The 18,362-nt window shown below is 43.9% G+C and overlaps 1 protein-coding gene across 7 annotated transcripts in view; it reads left to right on the top strand.

Annotated features, from left to right (window-relative positions):
- The window catches only part of MTMR3 (myotubularin related protein 3), a 2,239,538-nt gene that overhangs the window by 389,941 nt on the left and 1,831,235 nt on the right, over nucleotides 1-18,362 (top strand). For all 7 annotated transcript variants that reach the window (XM_044068370.1, XM_044068372.1, XM_044068373.1 and 4 more), the window contains one exon: nucleotides 5,691-5,773. In XM_044068370.1, coding sequence (XP_043924305.1) covers nucleotides 5,691-5,773 — 83 coding nt within the window. The remainder of the gene's footprint in view (nucleotides 1-5,690; nucleotides 5,774-18,362) is intronic.

Here is an 18,362-nt window from a genome sequence, read left to right as displayed (position 1 = left end):
GGTGGGATGATGTTTTCCTTGAATCCTGTTTAGTCCTTGATGCCCTGCCTCCTGCTCCAGCTAAACCTGACCGGTACTACAGAGTACTGGATTCTCACAAATACCTGTACAGGAACCTTGCTGCAGACCCTGAGGTCATTACACAGCGACTGAAAGGAGCTAAGACTAGTTCTGCCAAGAATCCTCTTCCTTCTGACAAAGACTCCAGTGCTCTGGACAGACGGGGTAAGAAAGTTTACACCTCTGCAACCTTAGCTGTCAGAGCATTCAGTTGTCAGCTCCATATGTTAAAATATCAACAACACACTTTGGAACAATTAAAACAGAAGATTGCTACCTCTCCTGACGGTGCCAACTCAAAAGAGCTGGCAGAATTACTACACTCTGCTTGTCAAGTGGCCAAACACTCATGACAACGTGGATATGATGCCCTAGAAGCCTCTAGCAGGGCAGCAGTGTCAGGATCTGTTATTAGAAGACATGCATGGCTAAAGGAACAACCTCTGCCTGATCATGTCAAGTCTAAACTTATTGATGCACCCCTAGATAAGGAACGCCTGTTTGGGGAAAAAGCAGAAGAGGTGCTTAAAAAGATAGAAGACAAAGCAAAATCTATGCAAACAGCAAACAATTTCTTTCAAGTTCAACCACCCAGATTCAGCAGGAACTTCCCCTCTAAGCACTGGGCCTTCCCTGCACTCAGCAGACAGGGCCAAAGTTAGCCCTGCAGGGACAGGACATCCATGCCCCTATCCCAGGGCCAGCAAAGAAGCAAACAATGGACCACTTCTGCCTCTAAGACAAGGAGTTCTAAGCCAAGCTTCTATGGTAAACGCTCACTATGACTCTCCCTCCTCCCCTGCCCTCCTTTCACTCATCTAAAACTAGGAGGGCGACTCACCCTCTTCAAGGACAATTGGGTCTCTATAACCAAGGACCAATGGATATTAAAAATCATTTCTCAGGGATACAGATTCTCCTTCAGCGAACTCACAATTCCAAGAGGGTACCCAGACCTCCCCCCAAACCAGTGGGCAGAGGCATTAAAGCAGATAAAAACACTAGTATCCCAGGGGGCAGTAGAACCTGTCCATCCGGATCAAACAGGAAAAGGTTTTTACTACTGACTATTCCTTTTTCCCAGAAAAGAGGGCAATTGGTGCCCCATCCTGGATCTATGCAAACTGCACGCCTCCTTGGTGGTCACCAGATTCAAAATGCTAACCTTGCAGCAGCTCCTGCCTATGCTCACACAAAATATCTGGCTGGTAACACTAGACCTAAAAGATGCCTACCTCCACATCCACATCATGGAATAGTGCAGAAAATTCCTCTGCTTCAGAGCAGGCAATCAGCACTTTCAGTTCTCTACGCTGCCCTTTGGCTTATCTGCTGCTCCCAGAATATTCACCAAATGCTTGGCCCCGGCTATAGCATTCTGCAGACAGAGAAATATACAGATTTACCCTTACCTGGACGACTGCCTCATTCAGGCAAATGGCAAAGAAAAGCTGCTCCAGGATCTTCTCTTTATCAGATAAACTCCCAACTTCCCTAGGGTTCACCATCAACGAGAAAAAATTAAAGCAAAACCCCACCAGGATAATTGTTTTCCTGGGAGCTGTGCTAGACGCAGCAACACTAATGGCCTTCCTATCCCCAGAAAAGCAGAGCTTCCTGCCTCTCTGCTACACCCAGCTGGCTTCCAGAAGTCACCTCACTGCGAGGAAGTTCCTGCAAGCCGTGGGATACATGGCATCTTGCATCCTTCTCATCCCTCTTGCCAGGCTTCACATGAGAAAGCTTCAGTGGTACTTAAAAGAACCTTTGTTATCAGTACTCAGTCCCTAAAGACCATTCTCCCACTGATCCCTTACATAAGGGACAAATTTCTCTGGTGGGCAGAGGCCTGTACCATGAACAAGGGTCTTCCCTTCATCCTCCGCCCTTCCAGACAGTCACCACCAACGCCTCAGACATAGCCTGGGGCACTCACCTAGCAGGCAGGTGTACCCAAGGCCTCTGGAATGCCTAGCAACTTTCACTTGCACATCAACCAGAAAGAAATTATGGCAGTTCAAAATGCTGTGACTTCCTTCCAACCCCATCTCAGGCCAGGGGTCCTCCTTGGTACATCAACAAACAGGGGGGCACCCAATCTTACCCCCTGTGCAGGTTAGCCATGAAACTGTGGCTTACAGCCACCTCCATGGGGCTACACCTAATTGCCCAATATTTACCAGGGATCAACAACACACTGGCAGACCACCTAAGCAGAAGCTTACTGGACCCCAATGAATGGCAGCTCCACAGAGAAATTTTTCTGCAAATCACCCAGGAGTGGGGGACCCCAGAGATGGACCTCTTTGACCCGCACTTCAACCACCAGCTGCACAAGTTTTGTACCAGGAAGTATCACCTCCTAGCATGGAAGGTGGATGCTTTAAACTTCCCCTGGAGCTCCCTCTTTGTGCACTAATACCCTCCTCTGTCCCTTATTCCCAAGGTACTGATCAAAATAAGAGAGGAGAGACCAAAGGCCATCCTCATCGCTCCATATTAGCCCAGACAGCATTGGTACCCCTTACTACGCAGCCTGACCTTACAGCCCCCGAAGCTGCTTCCCCTAAGGTCAGACCTCTTGACCCAGGAGAGGGGGAAAGTACTGCACCAGACCTACAGACTCTCAAACTTTCAGGATTGCTCATACTCTAAAAACTAACAAGAAGTCACTGTTAAGCAAACAAGTCCTGGACATAATCACAGATGCCAGAAGGCCTAGCACAAGAAAATCTTGTGCAGGAAAATGGAAAAGGTTCTGCTGCTGGAAACAATCAAAAGGGGGGCAGTACCTCCCAACCTTCCATCCCTCTCATCCTGGATTACTTAGCAGAGTTATTCAGTAGTGGCCTCTCCTCTAAAATTCATGCCTCAGCCATCTCTGCCCATTATGATTCAGACCCACCCCTCTTCTCTCATCCTTTAATTAATCAATTCCTCAGAGGGGCTTCTAATATCAGGCCTCCCAGAAGTCCTCCTACTCCACCCTGGGACCTGAATTACGTGTTGGAGAAACTAACCTTGCCTCCGTTCGAACCTGCCGCTTCAACCGAATTGAAATACCTCTCCTGGAAGACCGCCTTCCTGCTAGCTATCACCTCAGCCAGAAGGGTCTCAGAACTTTAAGCTTTCATGGCTGTCGAGCCCTTCATAATTTTCCATGCAGACAAAGTCTCCCTGAGGACTAATCCCTCCTTTATACCCAAGGTGGTATCTGATGTTACCCTTAACCAGGCCATACACCTTCCCAACTTCTTTCCCAGCCCTCAAAACAAGGGGGAAAGAATTCTATACTCACTAGACGTGCACAGAAATCTTGGATACTGTCTGGACCGCACTAAGCCATTCAGAAAAACTGACCAGCTTCTAGTAAGCTTTGCCCCAGGGGCAGAGAGGAAGCCAATCTCCAAACAAACCTTTTCCAAATGGATTTCCCACTGTATCCATTTTTGCTACAGACTACATGGGGAAACCCATCCCTAAGTCAATCCATACCCACTCCATTAAGGCAACCTCCACATCCTCTGCCTTCCTTAGAGGAGTACCTACCCAGGGACATACTGGAAGGGCCACCTGGACCTCTGTCCACATCTTTACAAAGCATTACCACCTATCTCTCTTTTCTAAGTCTAGGGCAGGGGTTGCCTCTGCAATTCTGCAGGGCCTTCTGACCCATACCCAAGACTCTGCCTATCCTTCCTGCCTTTACCTCAGCTTTGGGAATCCTCCCACAGGTAATGACGGCAACAGTGAAACATGAAGAACATAGTACAGTTGTGTACACTTACCATAAATGTAGATGTTAGAGTGTATTCACTGTTGTAGTCTTGGTTTCCCTCTCTCCATCCCCCATTTCACATCTTCCCTTAGGTGGGCACATGCTTCCCAATGTGGCTTTTAGCCACCAGAACCACTTCTCCTTTTTTCCCTTGTGCTTCTGATGGGTTAGGGCAAGAAAAATTGATGTAATGATGTAGGCTGCCTTGCTTTATAGTACTGACGACCTGACGTCAGACTACAGGAGACAGTAGCCGGTGCACAAAAACATTGCCTCTGGTATTCGGGCCGGCCGAGGGCTACCACAGCAAGGATAACACACGGGTGATGACTGCAACAGTGAATACACTCGAACATCTACATTTATGGCAAGTGTACACAACTGTACTTTATTTGATCCCAGCATCGTGGTTTGTTTGCTAATTTTCTTCAATAAATTGCAGCATCTTCCTGCCTGTTTTCTGTGCCCCTATTTGCAGTCATCCCTATTGGTAAAATATCCTTTCTCCATTCTTGTGTTGGCTTAGTGTTTACGAAGTAGTATAAGTATTTTAAATATACTGTGTATTTTAAATATACTGTGTGTGGTTGCTGTTCTCATTAATGGCCTACATCCACAATCCTACTTTATCCTTTTTTTCTGAAATTTTCCCTCCCCTTTCAACTTTGATTTGTAACCTTCTGCTTGTGTTACATAAATGGTCCTTAACTGTGTATCCCTTCAAATTGGGTAATCCTAAACCAAATTGTTTTATGGGGAGAAGCAATGTATCTCACTTAACTCTTGCCCTCTTTCCCTCCCAGATAATTTTCTTCAACTCTTTATTATGGGCCACAAATTCTGTGGTTGATAAAAAAAAGAAAAAAAAAATACCCTGATTTGTATATAATATTAAAGGGGCTAGAAACATTTTCACTGTTTGCACCTTATTGTTCAAATCCATAATCAAAAGCTTCCAATTTCTTAGTTTTTGTATTATGTTTTGTTTAGTTTCTTCCCACATACCCATAGCTGCCGTAATAGAATCCTTTTTACTGTTACAGATCCATACACTTCCTCTTAGCATGTCCCTTAAGTATGCATATGGATGAACCAATTTATGTATGAGTATATAGTTACTGCTAGAGCCTGTGTTTTATTTTCATTTATTTTATATCCTGAAAAAAAATTCTTCATATAAGGTAGAGACTGGGAGTGACTTTCGGCTTTTCTCGGTTAGGGGTCGCTACAGCGAAACTCCAGTCCGCTCATGATTGGCAGTGGATTTTTATGGTGCCGAGTTGCCAGCCCGACGCCCAACCTTCAACGAAGGCACGCCCATTCAAACTCGCACCCACTTGCATGTCTTTAACGTCACCTGACCACGGGGAGAAAATACAGACTCCACACAGAAGGAGCTGCAGCCGAGAATCGAACGGGAGAACCTCTTGCTGTGAGGCGACAACGCTAACAGTTGCTCCACTGCGGCTCTAAGGTAGAGACTGGGAGTACACAGTTGAAAAGGAAAGGCAGAGTTGTACTTTTTTTTCAAGTGAAGCTTTAGGGTGGAGTGTTGCTATTGGTGAAGCTTAAAAGATGAGGAATGGAGCCGTAGCAAAATCTAAATCTGTCAACAGTGTTATTAGTTGGGAGAGAAGACCTTGAGCCCTTTCTTTTGCTATGCTAATTTGAAACCCAACCCCATGTAATATGGTATTTTAAAGATGGCTGATGGAAACTTCTTCATAATTTAAAATATGCATGCAATTTTTCTGCTCTGTATAGTGTTGTGGGATAGCTAATGTAACACACTGTAACTGCATGTTATCTTTTTGTAGGAAAATAAAATTTATTTTGGTATTTGTAATTATAGGTTCCTCTTCAACTTATTGAGAGTGTTGAATGCAGAGACATTTTTCAGCTCCATTTAACATGTAAAGACTGCAAAGTTATCAGGTATGCTGTACATTATACTGGTGTTTGAAAGACTTGAGCTTACATGCTCATAATGAATCACAGTGCTTTTCTTGTTTTGTAATATATAATATAAAATGTGTGTGTGTATATGTATGTGTGTATATGTATGTGTGTATATGTATGTGTGTGTGTGTGTGTATAAAACATGTGTGTTACTTTTTGATGTCCACCAAGCAGTAAATTAATCTGATATTGGTAGTCTGAAAGTAGGTTGGCTTTTGGGATTTCCTTTCCTGCACTCCCAGCCTTTTTTTTTTCCTGGTATTACTGCATCGGTGGGCATGTTCACCTCCTGCTTTGTGCGTGCTCTGTTATGATGTCCCAGTTTAGGAGTACATGTGCGTCCCTTGCATCTGCCAGTTCTGTTTTGACTGCCTGTAGCAGTTTGGATTTCAGTCCTTTTATTTGTCATGGAGAAGATTCATAGTTTGTTCATTCATTCCGTAAGGAATACAACCGATTGAAGTTAGTGATTTGATGTTGTTAATCTTCTTCCCATTCATCACTGATGGGTTTGGTTCCAAGCCCTCTGAACCGAGTCAGCCTAATACCAAGCTCGCGTACACCAAAAATTCTCGAGCTAAGCTGCTACCCACAATGCCCTTTTCCCAGTTAACTTAGATCTCATTTGCCGCGCAGCCATATAGCAGCGTTTCACCAAGCTCTCCAGCTAAGTGTCATATTTTATAAATATTTGTGAATTTTTGAACCTTTTTCTAAACTGACTGTTTTTTACCCCTTTATTTGTCTAGCTGTACCCATTGGGCATTTCTTATACCATTGTTGGTGCGCCCTCTCCTACCCTTGTGGTATTGTTTGATACCATTGTTGGTATCTTCCTTTTCTGCTTCCTTTTCTCACTTTCTTGGCAGTAATTTGTTTGTTTTTGTGTGTATGGATATGTCTGAGAAAAAAGGGACTTCAGGGTTTAAACACTGCACTTCCAGCAATGGCAGACTTCCTAACAGTGACTCACACAACGATTGTGTCTTGTCTGGGTTTTCTCACCTCAGTGTGAAACATCCTTGCCAGATTTGCCTGAGTTTTAGTCAGCGGACGCTGAACGAGAAAAAAAATAAACTGATTTTGAAAGGCCTGTTAGTCTCTCCTTTCTCAGAGGCCCTTTCTGTGTCTGAGGTCTCAACCCCTCCAGTGAAGGACAAAAATAGTCCCCATTCAGATCCCTCTTCACCGGCTCGTGATAAGGGCAAGTCCCACAAACACAAGGCCCACAAATCTTCAACCAAACACAAGATTGCTTCATCGGCTCCAATTACGACTTTTGCGTCTGTTCCGAGCTCCGCTCCAGTTGCTTCTTTATCCAGTGTCATAGATATTACAGAAGCTTCCATGTCAGCACCTCCTTCAGCACCGACCTCTACAGCACCATTCCTATCTTGAGTGATGGCTCCGACTTTATTGTCTTCAATAGATGTTCATCGTGCATACAGCTGCAGTCATAACAGATGGGTTCTCCTGCCGTCAGGCGGGTCCTCGGTCGGCCGAATTCCAAAGTCTAGGTCCGGCGTCGGTTGTCGTCGCTTCTTCCCTGATGTAAGTGCGACAGGGGTATAAAGGAACCAGCTGATGCCATTTTCCTCAGTCTTTCTTGCCGCGCGGTGCCCAAAGCAGAAGCAGTTCGCAAGTGCCAGTCGGCCAGCTCCTGAGATTACGAAAATTTGGAAACCGAAGTCTTCTTAAAAGCTAAGTACCCCGTTGGGGAAACTTTTCTTGCTTCAGACTGATGTCAGACAAAGTTAACAATTGTATTTCTTGTGGGAAGCAAATACCGCATAAGGATTTCCATTCCCTCTGTATACCTTGTTTAGGCCCAGACCACAACGTCTCGGTCTGTTGCTTTTGTGCTACATTCAACAAACTCACTATTAAGCGTCGGGCGGAGTTCGCCCAGCATTATTTTGGGAAAGCATTTAACTGTACTATGTCGTCGGATACTCCGACTCCGGTTTTGTCTAAAAAACGCAAAGACAAGGACCGACCCGTGAGGTCCGCGGCCTCTACCGACACCACGCCAAAGCTGACTACACGTGGTCCGGTTCTCAGCGAGGCGCCTACGCAGCCCCTGACTACCGACGACCTGTCTTTGACGGTGTCTCCTGTGCCCGAGGTCGCAGGCTCCTTGGCCCACACCCCGACTACAGATACCAAAGCCACTCTTGGCGTTGATACTCAGAATGTGGGCAGGTCCACCTCCACTCAAGGTGTCTTCAGACCTTCCTCTTCCTTCTCCATTAAGGCTTTCACAAAGTCTAAAGCAACCATGCACTCCAAAAGACCAGCTTCACAGGGCCCATCTCCAGGCCCCATGCCTAAGAAACAGATGCTTAAAATGGCTGAGGATTTAATTACTCTTATCAGAGGTTCTCAGCCCCCTCCGGACAAAAGGCCTAGAGTGGAGGAATATTCCCCCTCTTCTGATCAGGGCTGCATTATTTCAGAGCACTCTGATGATCAGGAACATTCTTACTCCCCTTTTGAAGACTCTGATGCGGAGGAGTCCATCCCTTCTGTATCCCCCCCTGAGGATTACTCATTTGGGGAAACTTTGCATTACCTTAAGGGAACACTTCCACTGGGAAGGCCAGGATTATTCAGATTCCAAGAAAAGGCTCAGGGAATTTCTCTTGCTTCCTCAGCACAGGCCTCTGGCTATACCTCCTGTATTGGACATCCTAGATGATGTTTACTCAGAGGCCTGCCTTAACCCGGACTCTCTACCTCCAGCTCCAGTTAAGCCTGACCAGTACTACAGGGTCCCTGACTCACACCAATTTCTATACAAAAGCCATGCTGCTGACCCAGAAACCATCTCACAGGGCCCCAAGGGAGTTAAGGCCTCCATTGCTAAAAATCCATTGCCTTCCGAGAGAGATTCCAGATCCTTAGAAAGGTGGGGAAAAAAGGTATATACCTCGGCTACCTTATCCATGAGGGCCTTAAACTGTCAGTTTCATGTGCTAAAATACCAACAGTTTTTGTTATCACAAATGAAAAGTAAAATGTCACAACCTGAACAACCAGACTTGAAAGAGTTGCAGGATTTGATGCATAGTGCAGAACAAGTGGGTAAGCATACCTTACAATGTGGTTTTGATGCTCTAGAGGCCTCATGTAGAGCTGCTGTTACAGGATCAGTCATACGTAGGCATGCCTGGCTCAAGGAACAAGCCTTGCCTGATCATGTCAAAGCTAAATTACTAGATGCACCACTTCAAAAGGATGTACTATTTGGTGCTAATGCGGAGGAGGTATTAAGGAAAATGGAGGAAAAGGCTAAATCAATGCAAACTGTGAAAGAATTTCTACAGGTCCAACCCCCACATTTTAGTAGAAATTGGCCTTCCAAAAACTGGTCCTTTCCTGTCACAGACAGACCCCAAAGAGACAGATGCATGCGCCCGAGGGGCAGAGGACAATCCCAAGGATCGTATAGAGGCAGACAATGGCAAGCTTCTACACAAAGAGGTGGTGAGGACAACTCGCAATCTTTCAGAAAGCAAACCCAATGACTTTCCCCTTTGCATACCAACCAGGTCTCAAATGGCAGCCCCATTAGGAGGAAAGCTGGCATTATTTTCAAAAAATTGGCATATTGTCACAAAGGACAAATGGATCCTGGACATTATAAACAGAGGCTACAAATTCCATTTTCACACCCTTCCAAAAATGAGAGGCATGCCAAACCTGCCACACAATCAAAGGGCAGAGGCACAAAGGCAAATTACAGATCTCATAAACATGAAAGCTATTCAAGAGGTACTACATCGAACAAGGTCAAGGTTTTTATTCCAGGCTATTTCTGGTGCCAAGGAAGGGAAAAGATTGGAGACCTATTTTGGATCTATTCATCCTAAACGCATTTCTACTCATACCAAAATTCAAGATGCTCACTCTACAGCAACTTCTTCCCATGCTGGGCAAGGAGTCTTGGCTGGTAACATTGGACCTCAAGGAGGCATACCTGCATGTCCCCATCAGACAAAATTGCAGAAGGTACCTCAGATTTCTTGCAGGTTCAACCCATTATCAATTCTCGAACAAACTGATGAGCTGAGACTGAATAACTGCTCGTACGAGAAGGATATGAATAGAATATAACCACGATTTATTAAAGAACAATAACAACTCCGAGTTTAGCGCTTTCAACTGAGTACCAGTCTTCCTCAGAACAACAAAATGCTAAAACCCTTTCATATTTATACACTTCACTTAATTACATAATGATATAATTGATAACAAAAGTCCGCCAAAAATATTAGAGACAAACCTTCATTTTCTTGCATTGTTCACAAATATAGCACCCTATAAAATATTCCACTCTAAAAAGCATAATAAATAGAAAAAAATATATGTATGTGCAAACTATATGTATAAATATATGAATTAAAAATACTAAAATAGATGCATATAAGAATTAATGTATATAAAAAATTATGTATATGATAAAATATATATGTTTTTGTACATATATACACAATGTATATGACAAAACTAAAACCACTGTATGTAAACATAACTAGCCACTCAAACATATGTATGCAGTTTGTGAATGGACAGATAAGAATAAAAATGATAAAAATAAATATGGTATAGTATGATGCCACATACCTGTTGGTTACTAATAAATATATACTAATACATTTACAATAGCTGATGAAACATAGATGGAACAATATATTAGGCTAAAGCTAAAAAAGGTTTAATACTAATAAAATCATTGAGGCCTGGCGGTCTCGTGGAATCGGTTAAAATTTGCCATTTACTCTCCAATTGTGCCAATCTCATTTTCCAGTTGCCTCCAAAGGGTGTATCAGTTACTTGATCAATAATAGAAAAGACAAAGTTGTGGTCTTCACCCTTTTCTAATATGTGCCTATATAACGCATTTTTGGTGTCACATTTACCTATTTTGTATAGGTGTTCATAAATGCGTTTTTTCAACTGCCTTTCCGTCTTCCCTATATAATGTACATTGCATTTTGTGCATATAGCAATGTAAACCACCTGCTTGGTATAACAATTACCTGTCCTACATTTGATGATAGTATGACATATATCATCCAATTTAATAACCTTGACCGTATTAATGTATTTGCATTAACGGCACCTTCCACATTTGGATGTGCCTTTGAATGTATCATGCACTTGTTTATTATGACTAGCTCTCACTAATAACTTCTTCATGTTGGGGGCTGTCTTAAAAACACATCTAGGTTTGGTACCTAATATGTCTTCCAAATCCATGATGGTTAATGTCTTCCAATATCTCTCTAAAATTTCCTTGATAATGTAGGTGCTAGGTGTGTAGGTGAGTATACACACCCTTCCAGATATGTCACTGTCAAGACGTATCTGTTGCTCCATTTTATAACAACCTAGCAAAGGTTTGTACTTGATTCCCCATTCATTGTGCACATAATTGATTACATCCATAACCATCTTTTCGGGGTATGCTCTGCTAATAAACATATCCTTGATGACATTTAGTTCAAAATCCAAGATCAGTTTATTGGATGACATTCTCGCTGCACGTATGCATTGCCCTTTGATAACATTTTTAAAAACATATGGAGGGTGATTACTACTAAAATGGACGTAATCATTCGAGAATGTGGGTTTCCTATAAATTCTAGAAGTAAATCCAAATACATCATGACTCAATAATACATCTAAATATGAAATTTCTTTATAACTATAATTATGGGTAAATTTTAAAAAATCTACTGTATTATTGATGTACTGCATAAATTTATGTAATCTTTCCACTGATGCATTCCACAAAATAAAGATGTCGTCCAAATATCTAACGTATAAGACTATGTCTTGAAAGAATTCACTCTTGAACACGTATTCGGATTCCCAATCCGCCATCACTAAGTTTGCAAAAATGGGAGCGCACGCTGCTCCCATAGCTACTCCCTTGGTCTGTCTAAAGAACTCCCCTTGAAATTAAATATAATTGTAGTCTAATACTAGTGACATCATGTCACAAATTAAACATACTTTTTCCCATGAAAAATCAGTGTACTTTTTCAAACTTCTTTCGAAGCACTCCAGACCCTCATCCTTCGGTATACTGGAGAATAGATCAATGACATCAACAGTCAAGAATATTAAATTTGGGCTCCATTTATCATTGGTTATTTCCCCCCAAAATCTCCAGGAGTCCTTCATGATATGGGGAATATTATCATACACTTTCTTAAGCCATCTATCGATCAATTTCCCAATATTGAAAGTTTTGGACCTGGATCCCGAAACAATCGGACGGAAAGGTGGATGCTCAATGGATTTGTGCACCTTGGGTATACCAACCAATTTAGCCAGCACAGGATAATCCGTTTTCAAGAAGGAATATGTGTCATTAGATATTCTGTTATCAATAAGATATTCTTCTATAATAAGATCTATACGCTTATGTCCTATATTAATTTGATTCAATGAAATGTTCTCATAATTACCCGAATTATATAAAATCTCATGTATTTCCTGATGATATTCATTCGTGTAATATATCACGGCTCCACCTCCTTTGTCGGGTTTCATTACCCTGATTTCTCTATTATTCAAAGTATCCTGTAAACTTTTTCTCTCCATTAAAATCAAATTATCTGCTATACCATTACCATGGATTTTCATTTTGTTGTGTGTCCAATAAATATCATTACATACCAATTGCTCAAAATTATGTACATGTGGATTAGAAATGGGTATATAAGTACTTTTTTTAATAAGATCAGTTCCAGCTATCCTTTTACCCCCTATATTACTATCCTTATTTTTGTTTTTGTCATCTTCATTGACTTTGTCAAATTGTACAGCTAAATTGAGCTTCCTACAATACATTTTAACCTCCTTAATATTGTCTACCAGATCCCACCCTGTCATGGGTATGAACTTCATCCCTTTACTTAAAAGTTTAGCCCAAGAAATGTCCATCTCCATTTCTGTGTAATTGAAAACCTTAAATCCTTCATATACTATAATTTCCGGTCTTTGTACCTTGCTAATCTCTGTAACCACACTCGGGCTTTTAACGTCAGTAACTCTATTGTTATTTCTACTGTCAACCATGTTAAAAGCAGATGTATCGATAAGAAGGGTGGCTGGTTTTGTCATAACAAACGAGTTTACGTCCTGTGCCATTGTTTTTGTACATTCCATGCTGGGTGAAATCTACCACCCTGAAAATTTTCCTCCCTAAAAGAATTCTTTGACTGTTTCCTCTTGGGTGGGTTTTTATTATGTACTTCTATAACCTTGTAGCTTGGCCAAATATAGGCTCTATCATTTTTGTATGCCCATGCTGGGCAAAGGAGTCTTGGCTGGTAACATTGGACCTCAAGGAGGCATACCTGCATGTTCCAATCAGACAAAATTGCAGAAGGTACCTCAGATTTCTTGCAGGTTCAACCCATTATCAATTCTCTGCATTGCCCTTTGGCTCATCTACTGCGCCCAGAGTATTCACGAAATGCCTGGCATCAGTAATTGCCTACTGCAGACTTCAAGGGATACAAATATATCCCTATTTGGATGACTGCCTGATCCAAGCGGACAGCAAGCACATTCTTCTGAAACATCTGGCTTATTTAATAATGTTATTGAACTCTCTGGGATAAACAGTCAACAAAAAGAAATCAAGGCTAATACCCTCTCGGAAGATAATTTTCCTGGGTGCCAATTTGGACACAAACACCCAGATGGTCTCCCTCACGCCAGAGAAGCAGGGGCAACTAATTCAATACTTCAGAACACTAGCAAATTGCACCAGGCTTACTGCAAGGAAAATCCTCCAGGCTCTGGGATTCATGGCATCTTGCATCTTACTAATCCCATGTGCAAAGCTGCATATGAGGAAACTACAATGGTACCTGAAAAACATATGGTCTCAACACAGCCACAGTTTGGAAACAATAATACCACTAATTCCATGTCTGCAAAAGGAATTTCTGTGGTGGGCTCAAGCATGTCAAACAAACACAGGTCTTCCATTCAGCAAGCCTCAAGCAAATCAAGTCATCACAACAGGCCTCGGACTACGCCTGGGCGCACATGATAGATTGGTGCATTCAGGGCAAATGGTCCCAAAAAGAAAAGCACCTTCACATCAATCAAAAAGAAATGCTAGCAGTAATAAATGCTATTATAGCTTTCAAGGACCTTCTACAACCAGGTCAACTATTGATAAGAATGGACAACACCACAGTTATGTGGTACATAAACAAGCAGGGAGGAACACATTCTTACCCCCTATGCAGACTGGCCATGTCACTTTGGAACATGGCCATGGACTTACAAATGGAACTACAAGCACAGTACTTGCCAGGCAAGGAAAACACGCTGGCAGACAACCTAAGCAGGAATATGACAGATCCACACGAATGGAAGTTGCATCCCAAAAGTTTTTACAGAAATAATCCAAGAATGGGGAAGGCCAGACATAGATCTCTTTGCCTCCCACAAAAATCATCAATTGACAAAATTCTGCTCAAGGATCTTCCATCCAAAGGCCTGGAAAGTGGACGCTCTCTCTTTCATTTGGTCATCAATGACAGTTTATGCCTTCCCACCTCTTCCTCTGCTGCCCAAAGTTCTATTGAAGACCAGAGCAGACAGACCAAAGCTGATCCTCATTGCTCCGGACTGGCCAAGGCAACACTGGTACCCACTCCTGAGAAGCCCGACGCATTCCCCACCATGGACCCTACCTCTAATGCCTCTTCTTCTGACTCAGCACAGCTTCAAAACTCTTCAGTCAGCTAAAAACACTCAATCTAGCCGCATGGAAGATTCCTTAGCATCACAGCAGGCCCTACTCTCCAAGGAGGTGCAGGATGTCATTTTGGAGGCCAGAAGGCCATCAACTAGAAAAGCTTACTCCGCAAAATGGAAACGTTTGTGTGTCTGGAATGAGAAAAAGGGCCAGGACCCTGGAAAACCAAATTTACCTCAAATACTACAATATTTGGCTGAACTGCTAAGCAGTGGACTTTCTTTCTCCTCCATCAAAATCCATGCCTCAGCCATTTCTGCAGAATACAGCACTGATCCGCCTTTATTCTCTCACCCTCTCTTAAGACAGTTCCTCAGAGGGGCTAAGAATTTAAGACCTCCAAGGAAACAACCAATACCTGCTTGGGATCTCAATTTCATTCTGGAAAAACTGACCTTGCCTCCCTTTGAGCCAGCTGCCTCATCAGATTTGCAATATTTGTCCTGGAAAACAGCCTTCCTTCTGGCTATCACCTCAGCTCGTAGAGTTTCAGAACTACAGGCTCTCATGGCTGTCCAGCCTTTTATCATCTTCCATCAGGACAGAGTTTCCTTACGAACCAACCCGTCCTTTATGCCTAAAGTGGTATCCAGGGTAGCTTTAAATCAGGCCATACATTTACCTACCTTTTATCCTAATCCTCAAAACAAAGGGGAGAGATTACTACATTCCTTGGACATCCACAGACAACTGCGTTATTATTTAGACAGAACAAAGCCTTTCAGAAAATCAGAACAGCTCTTTGTGGCCTATGCGGTAGGAGCTCAAGGAAAGCCAATTTCCAAACCGACAATCTCAAAATGGATAGCCCACTGCATACGCTTTTACTATTCCTTTCATGGCAAAACCGTACCTACAGGCATTAGAACTCATTCCACCAGGGCCACAGCCACCTCTGCAGCCTTCCTCAGAGGAGTTCCTACTAAGGATATTTTGGAAGCAGCCACTTGGAGTTCTGTGCATACCTTCTCCAAGCACTACAACCTACCACTATACTCCAAATCTAGAGCAGCTTTTGCCACTGCAGTCTTGCAGGGCATTTTGGCTCCTCCTAGTTCCAACTAGTGCCTACCACCCCTTTCTTAGCTTTGGGATTCTACCCATCTGTTATGACTGCAGCTGTATGCACGATGAACATAGTACAGTTTTGTACCTACCATAAATGTAGATGTTCGAGTGCTAATACAGCTGCAATCCAGGCTTCCCTCCCTCCTTCCCCTCTTGGGACAGGCCTATAGGCTAGCACATCCTCATACAACCTGTTTGGGGTATTCTTTTATGATGTATTTGCTTGCAACTACAGTATTTTGATTATATTGCACTGCATTATTACACAATTTTATGTATTGCCTTCCTTCTGGGGGCAACTGACATCTGGGGCAAGAAAAACTGAGGAAAATGGCGTCGGCTGGTTCCTTTATACCCCTGTCACACTGACGTCAGGGAAGAAGCGACGACAACCGACGCCGGACTTAGACTTTGGAATTCGGCCGACCGAGGACCCGCCTGACGGCAGGAGAACCCATCTGTTATGACTGCAGCTGTATTAGCACTCGAACATCTACATTTATGGTAGGTACAAAACTGTACTTTTCGGCACCGACTTCACCCAGTACCACATCGAAAGCGGTTCTGACAATCCCTTTGGAGCCGATAACCTCGACTCAGAGTGCCTCCTTGACACAGAGTCCCTTCTCGACCCAATTGATTCCTCTATTGTCTCTCTCCAAGTTAGAGACTACGGTGCCGACAACTCCAACATCACGGACCTAGTACTCCCCTTCATTGGGCCCGTTCTTAGGCCAGACTTGTAGCCCTTTTCTGGACTGGCCTGACTCCTCTTCAGGAGTGTCTACAAGGTCCACCAGGAGTCTTTCTGAATTCAGTGTGGTGCGCCTGCTGGACTAGCTGTTGACAGCCAGAGGGATAAACATTCGTAAGACTCATCCCACTTCGGGGTTTGGGTCTACTTGTTCCTAGGACTTCCACTTGTACTCCTCTCTCAGATCTGTTGGTTCTGAGGCCCATAGCTCCGACGTCCTTGGTGGGAACCCATTCCTCGGCACTGACAGTGACCCTCACTGAGGCTTCGAGGCCACCCCTTTGGGTTTCGGTTCCATTTGAACCATCCCTTCCTCAGTCTCATGGTAGTGGGGTGGAACCCTCGGTTCTGAACACTGTTCCAAGTTTATCTGTTCCATCCTCTGATCCGGGGGCAACGCCTGCCCCGATCTTGCTTGAGGCTCCATCCCCGGGAGAGGGTCTGATGGAGCAGGGTGTGACTCCAGTTCTGAGATTGTCCTAATCTGTTCTGGGCTCCCATTCCTCTTGGGATCCTACGTCTGATCTTCCCTCTGCTCCCTCTGAGCTACAGCTGCCACAGGTCACCTCCCTAGGACACCGAGAGCAGAAGCCTCAGGAAACCCCAGTTCAGGGTATTCTTCATTCCAAGTCTTCTTCAGACATTCCCAATGAAGAACCCCCTCAGAAGAAGGCGTGAAAGAGGAAACACCTTGACTTTCAGGAGGAGTCTCTCACAGAGGATACAGACAACGATGATCGGGAGGGGTCCCCATGGTCACCCCCTGACTATGTCTCCTTTGGAGACATCTGGAAATATTGAAGCAGAGGGGTGGCTGGAAGCCCTCAAACCTTTCCTTGGAGGAGTCAGTCTTCCTGCAGGCTTTCTGCTGTCTGCCTTCTACTTTGGTGACCCCACCTGCTGACTATTTAGTCCAGCTCGTCAAGCGGCATGCGTGGAAGAACCTTGATTCTATTGTGGCCATTCCCCAGATACCAGACAAGATTCATTCCTCAGCAGAGGAGCATCCCCAGTGGTCTAGAGGCTTGCCAGTAGATGCTGTGGTCGTGGCGGCCACTAAAAAGGACCTTGCAGAGGAAAGTCCTACTGGTCACCCGCCCAACAGAGTGTCCCAGGCTGTGGACAGACTAGGGAAGTGAGTTTTTGCTTCAGCGACCTTTGCAGCCAGGTTTCTGAACTACTTGGCACATTTCACGAGGCTCCAAGGGGATCTGATTTCCGAACTTTCTGGAGCTCTCGTAGGTCAAGTTTCTGACTGGGCACGAGATAAGGTTATATCTCAACTTGCCACTCTTGAGTCTATCTCCACTTTGTCCTTGAGGTTGCTCTCCCACGCAACCTAAGGGGCAGCTAGAGCTGCAGGTGCAGGCATAGTCATGAGGTGTCATGCCTGGATGCACAACTGTGACCTCGCGGACTCCAAGTCCTCCTTTTTGAATGCCCCTATTGAACCATCTTCCTTGTTTGGTTCTAAAGTAAAGAACACACTGGCCAAGTGCGAGCAGGATGGAAAGACCTTGTCTGCCTTTGGCCTATGTTTTTCCAATCCCCAACATTCTTTTTCCAGGAACTAGAGAAGTGAGAAAATATGGCACAAAAAAATCTCAGGGTCCTTTCCGCAAAGCACATGGTGAGGATTCCCCTAGAGGAAGAGGGCATTCCAACGGCGGAAGGACACCCCTTTAGGGGCAGAGGGGGTCCCCGAAATCAAGACTTCAGGGATTCTTTCTCTGGACGGTCTTATCAATGCTCCTGAAGCGTTGCCCGATTGCTTTCCTTTGGAAGCAGTCAGAGCTCATTTTTCTCTACACCAAACTGCCTGGCACTCTATTACAAAAGTTCGCTGGGTGCAGAGAATAATCTCCAGAGGCTATTGCATTTTTCTAACATCACATCCAGAACCTACAAAACACCTTCACGATGTTCCACCCAGTCAAAGGGAAGAAGCG

This window comes from Protopterus annectens, chromosome 4.part0 (assembly GCF_019279795.1).
Source record: "Protopterus annectens isolate FY-2018-M chromosome 4.part0, PAN1.0, whole genome shotgun sequence".
Taxonomy (NCBI): Eukaryota; Metazoa; Chordata; order Ceratodontiformes; family Protopteridae; genus Protopterus; species Protopterus annectens.
The sequence above is the reverse complement of the archived record's forward strand: the minus strand, read 5'-3'. Positions and strand labels throughout refer to the sequence as shown.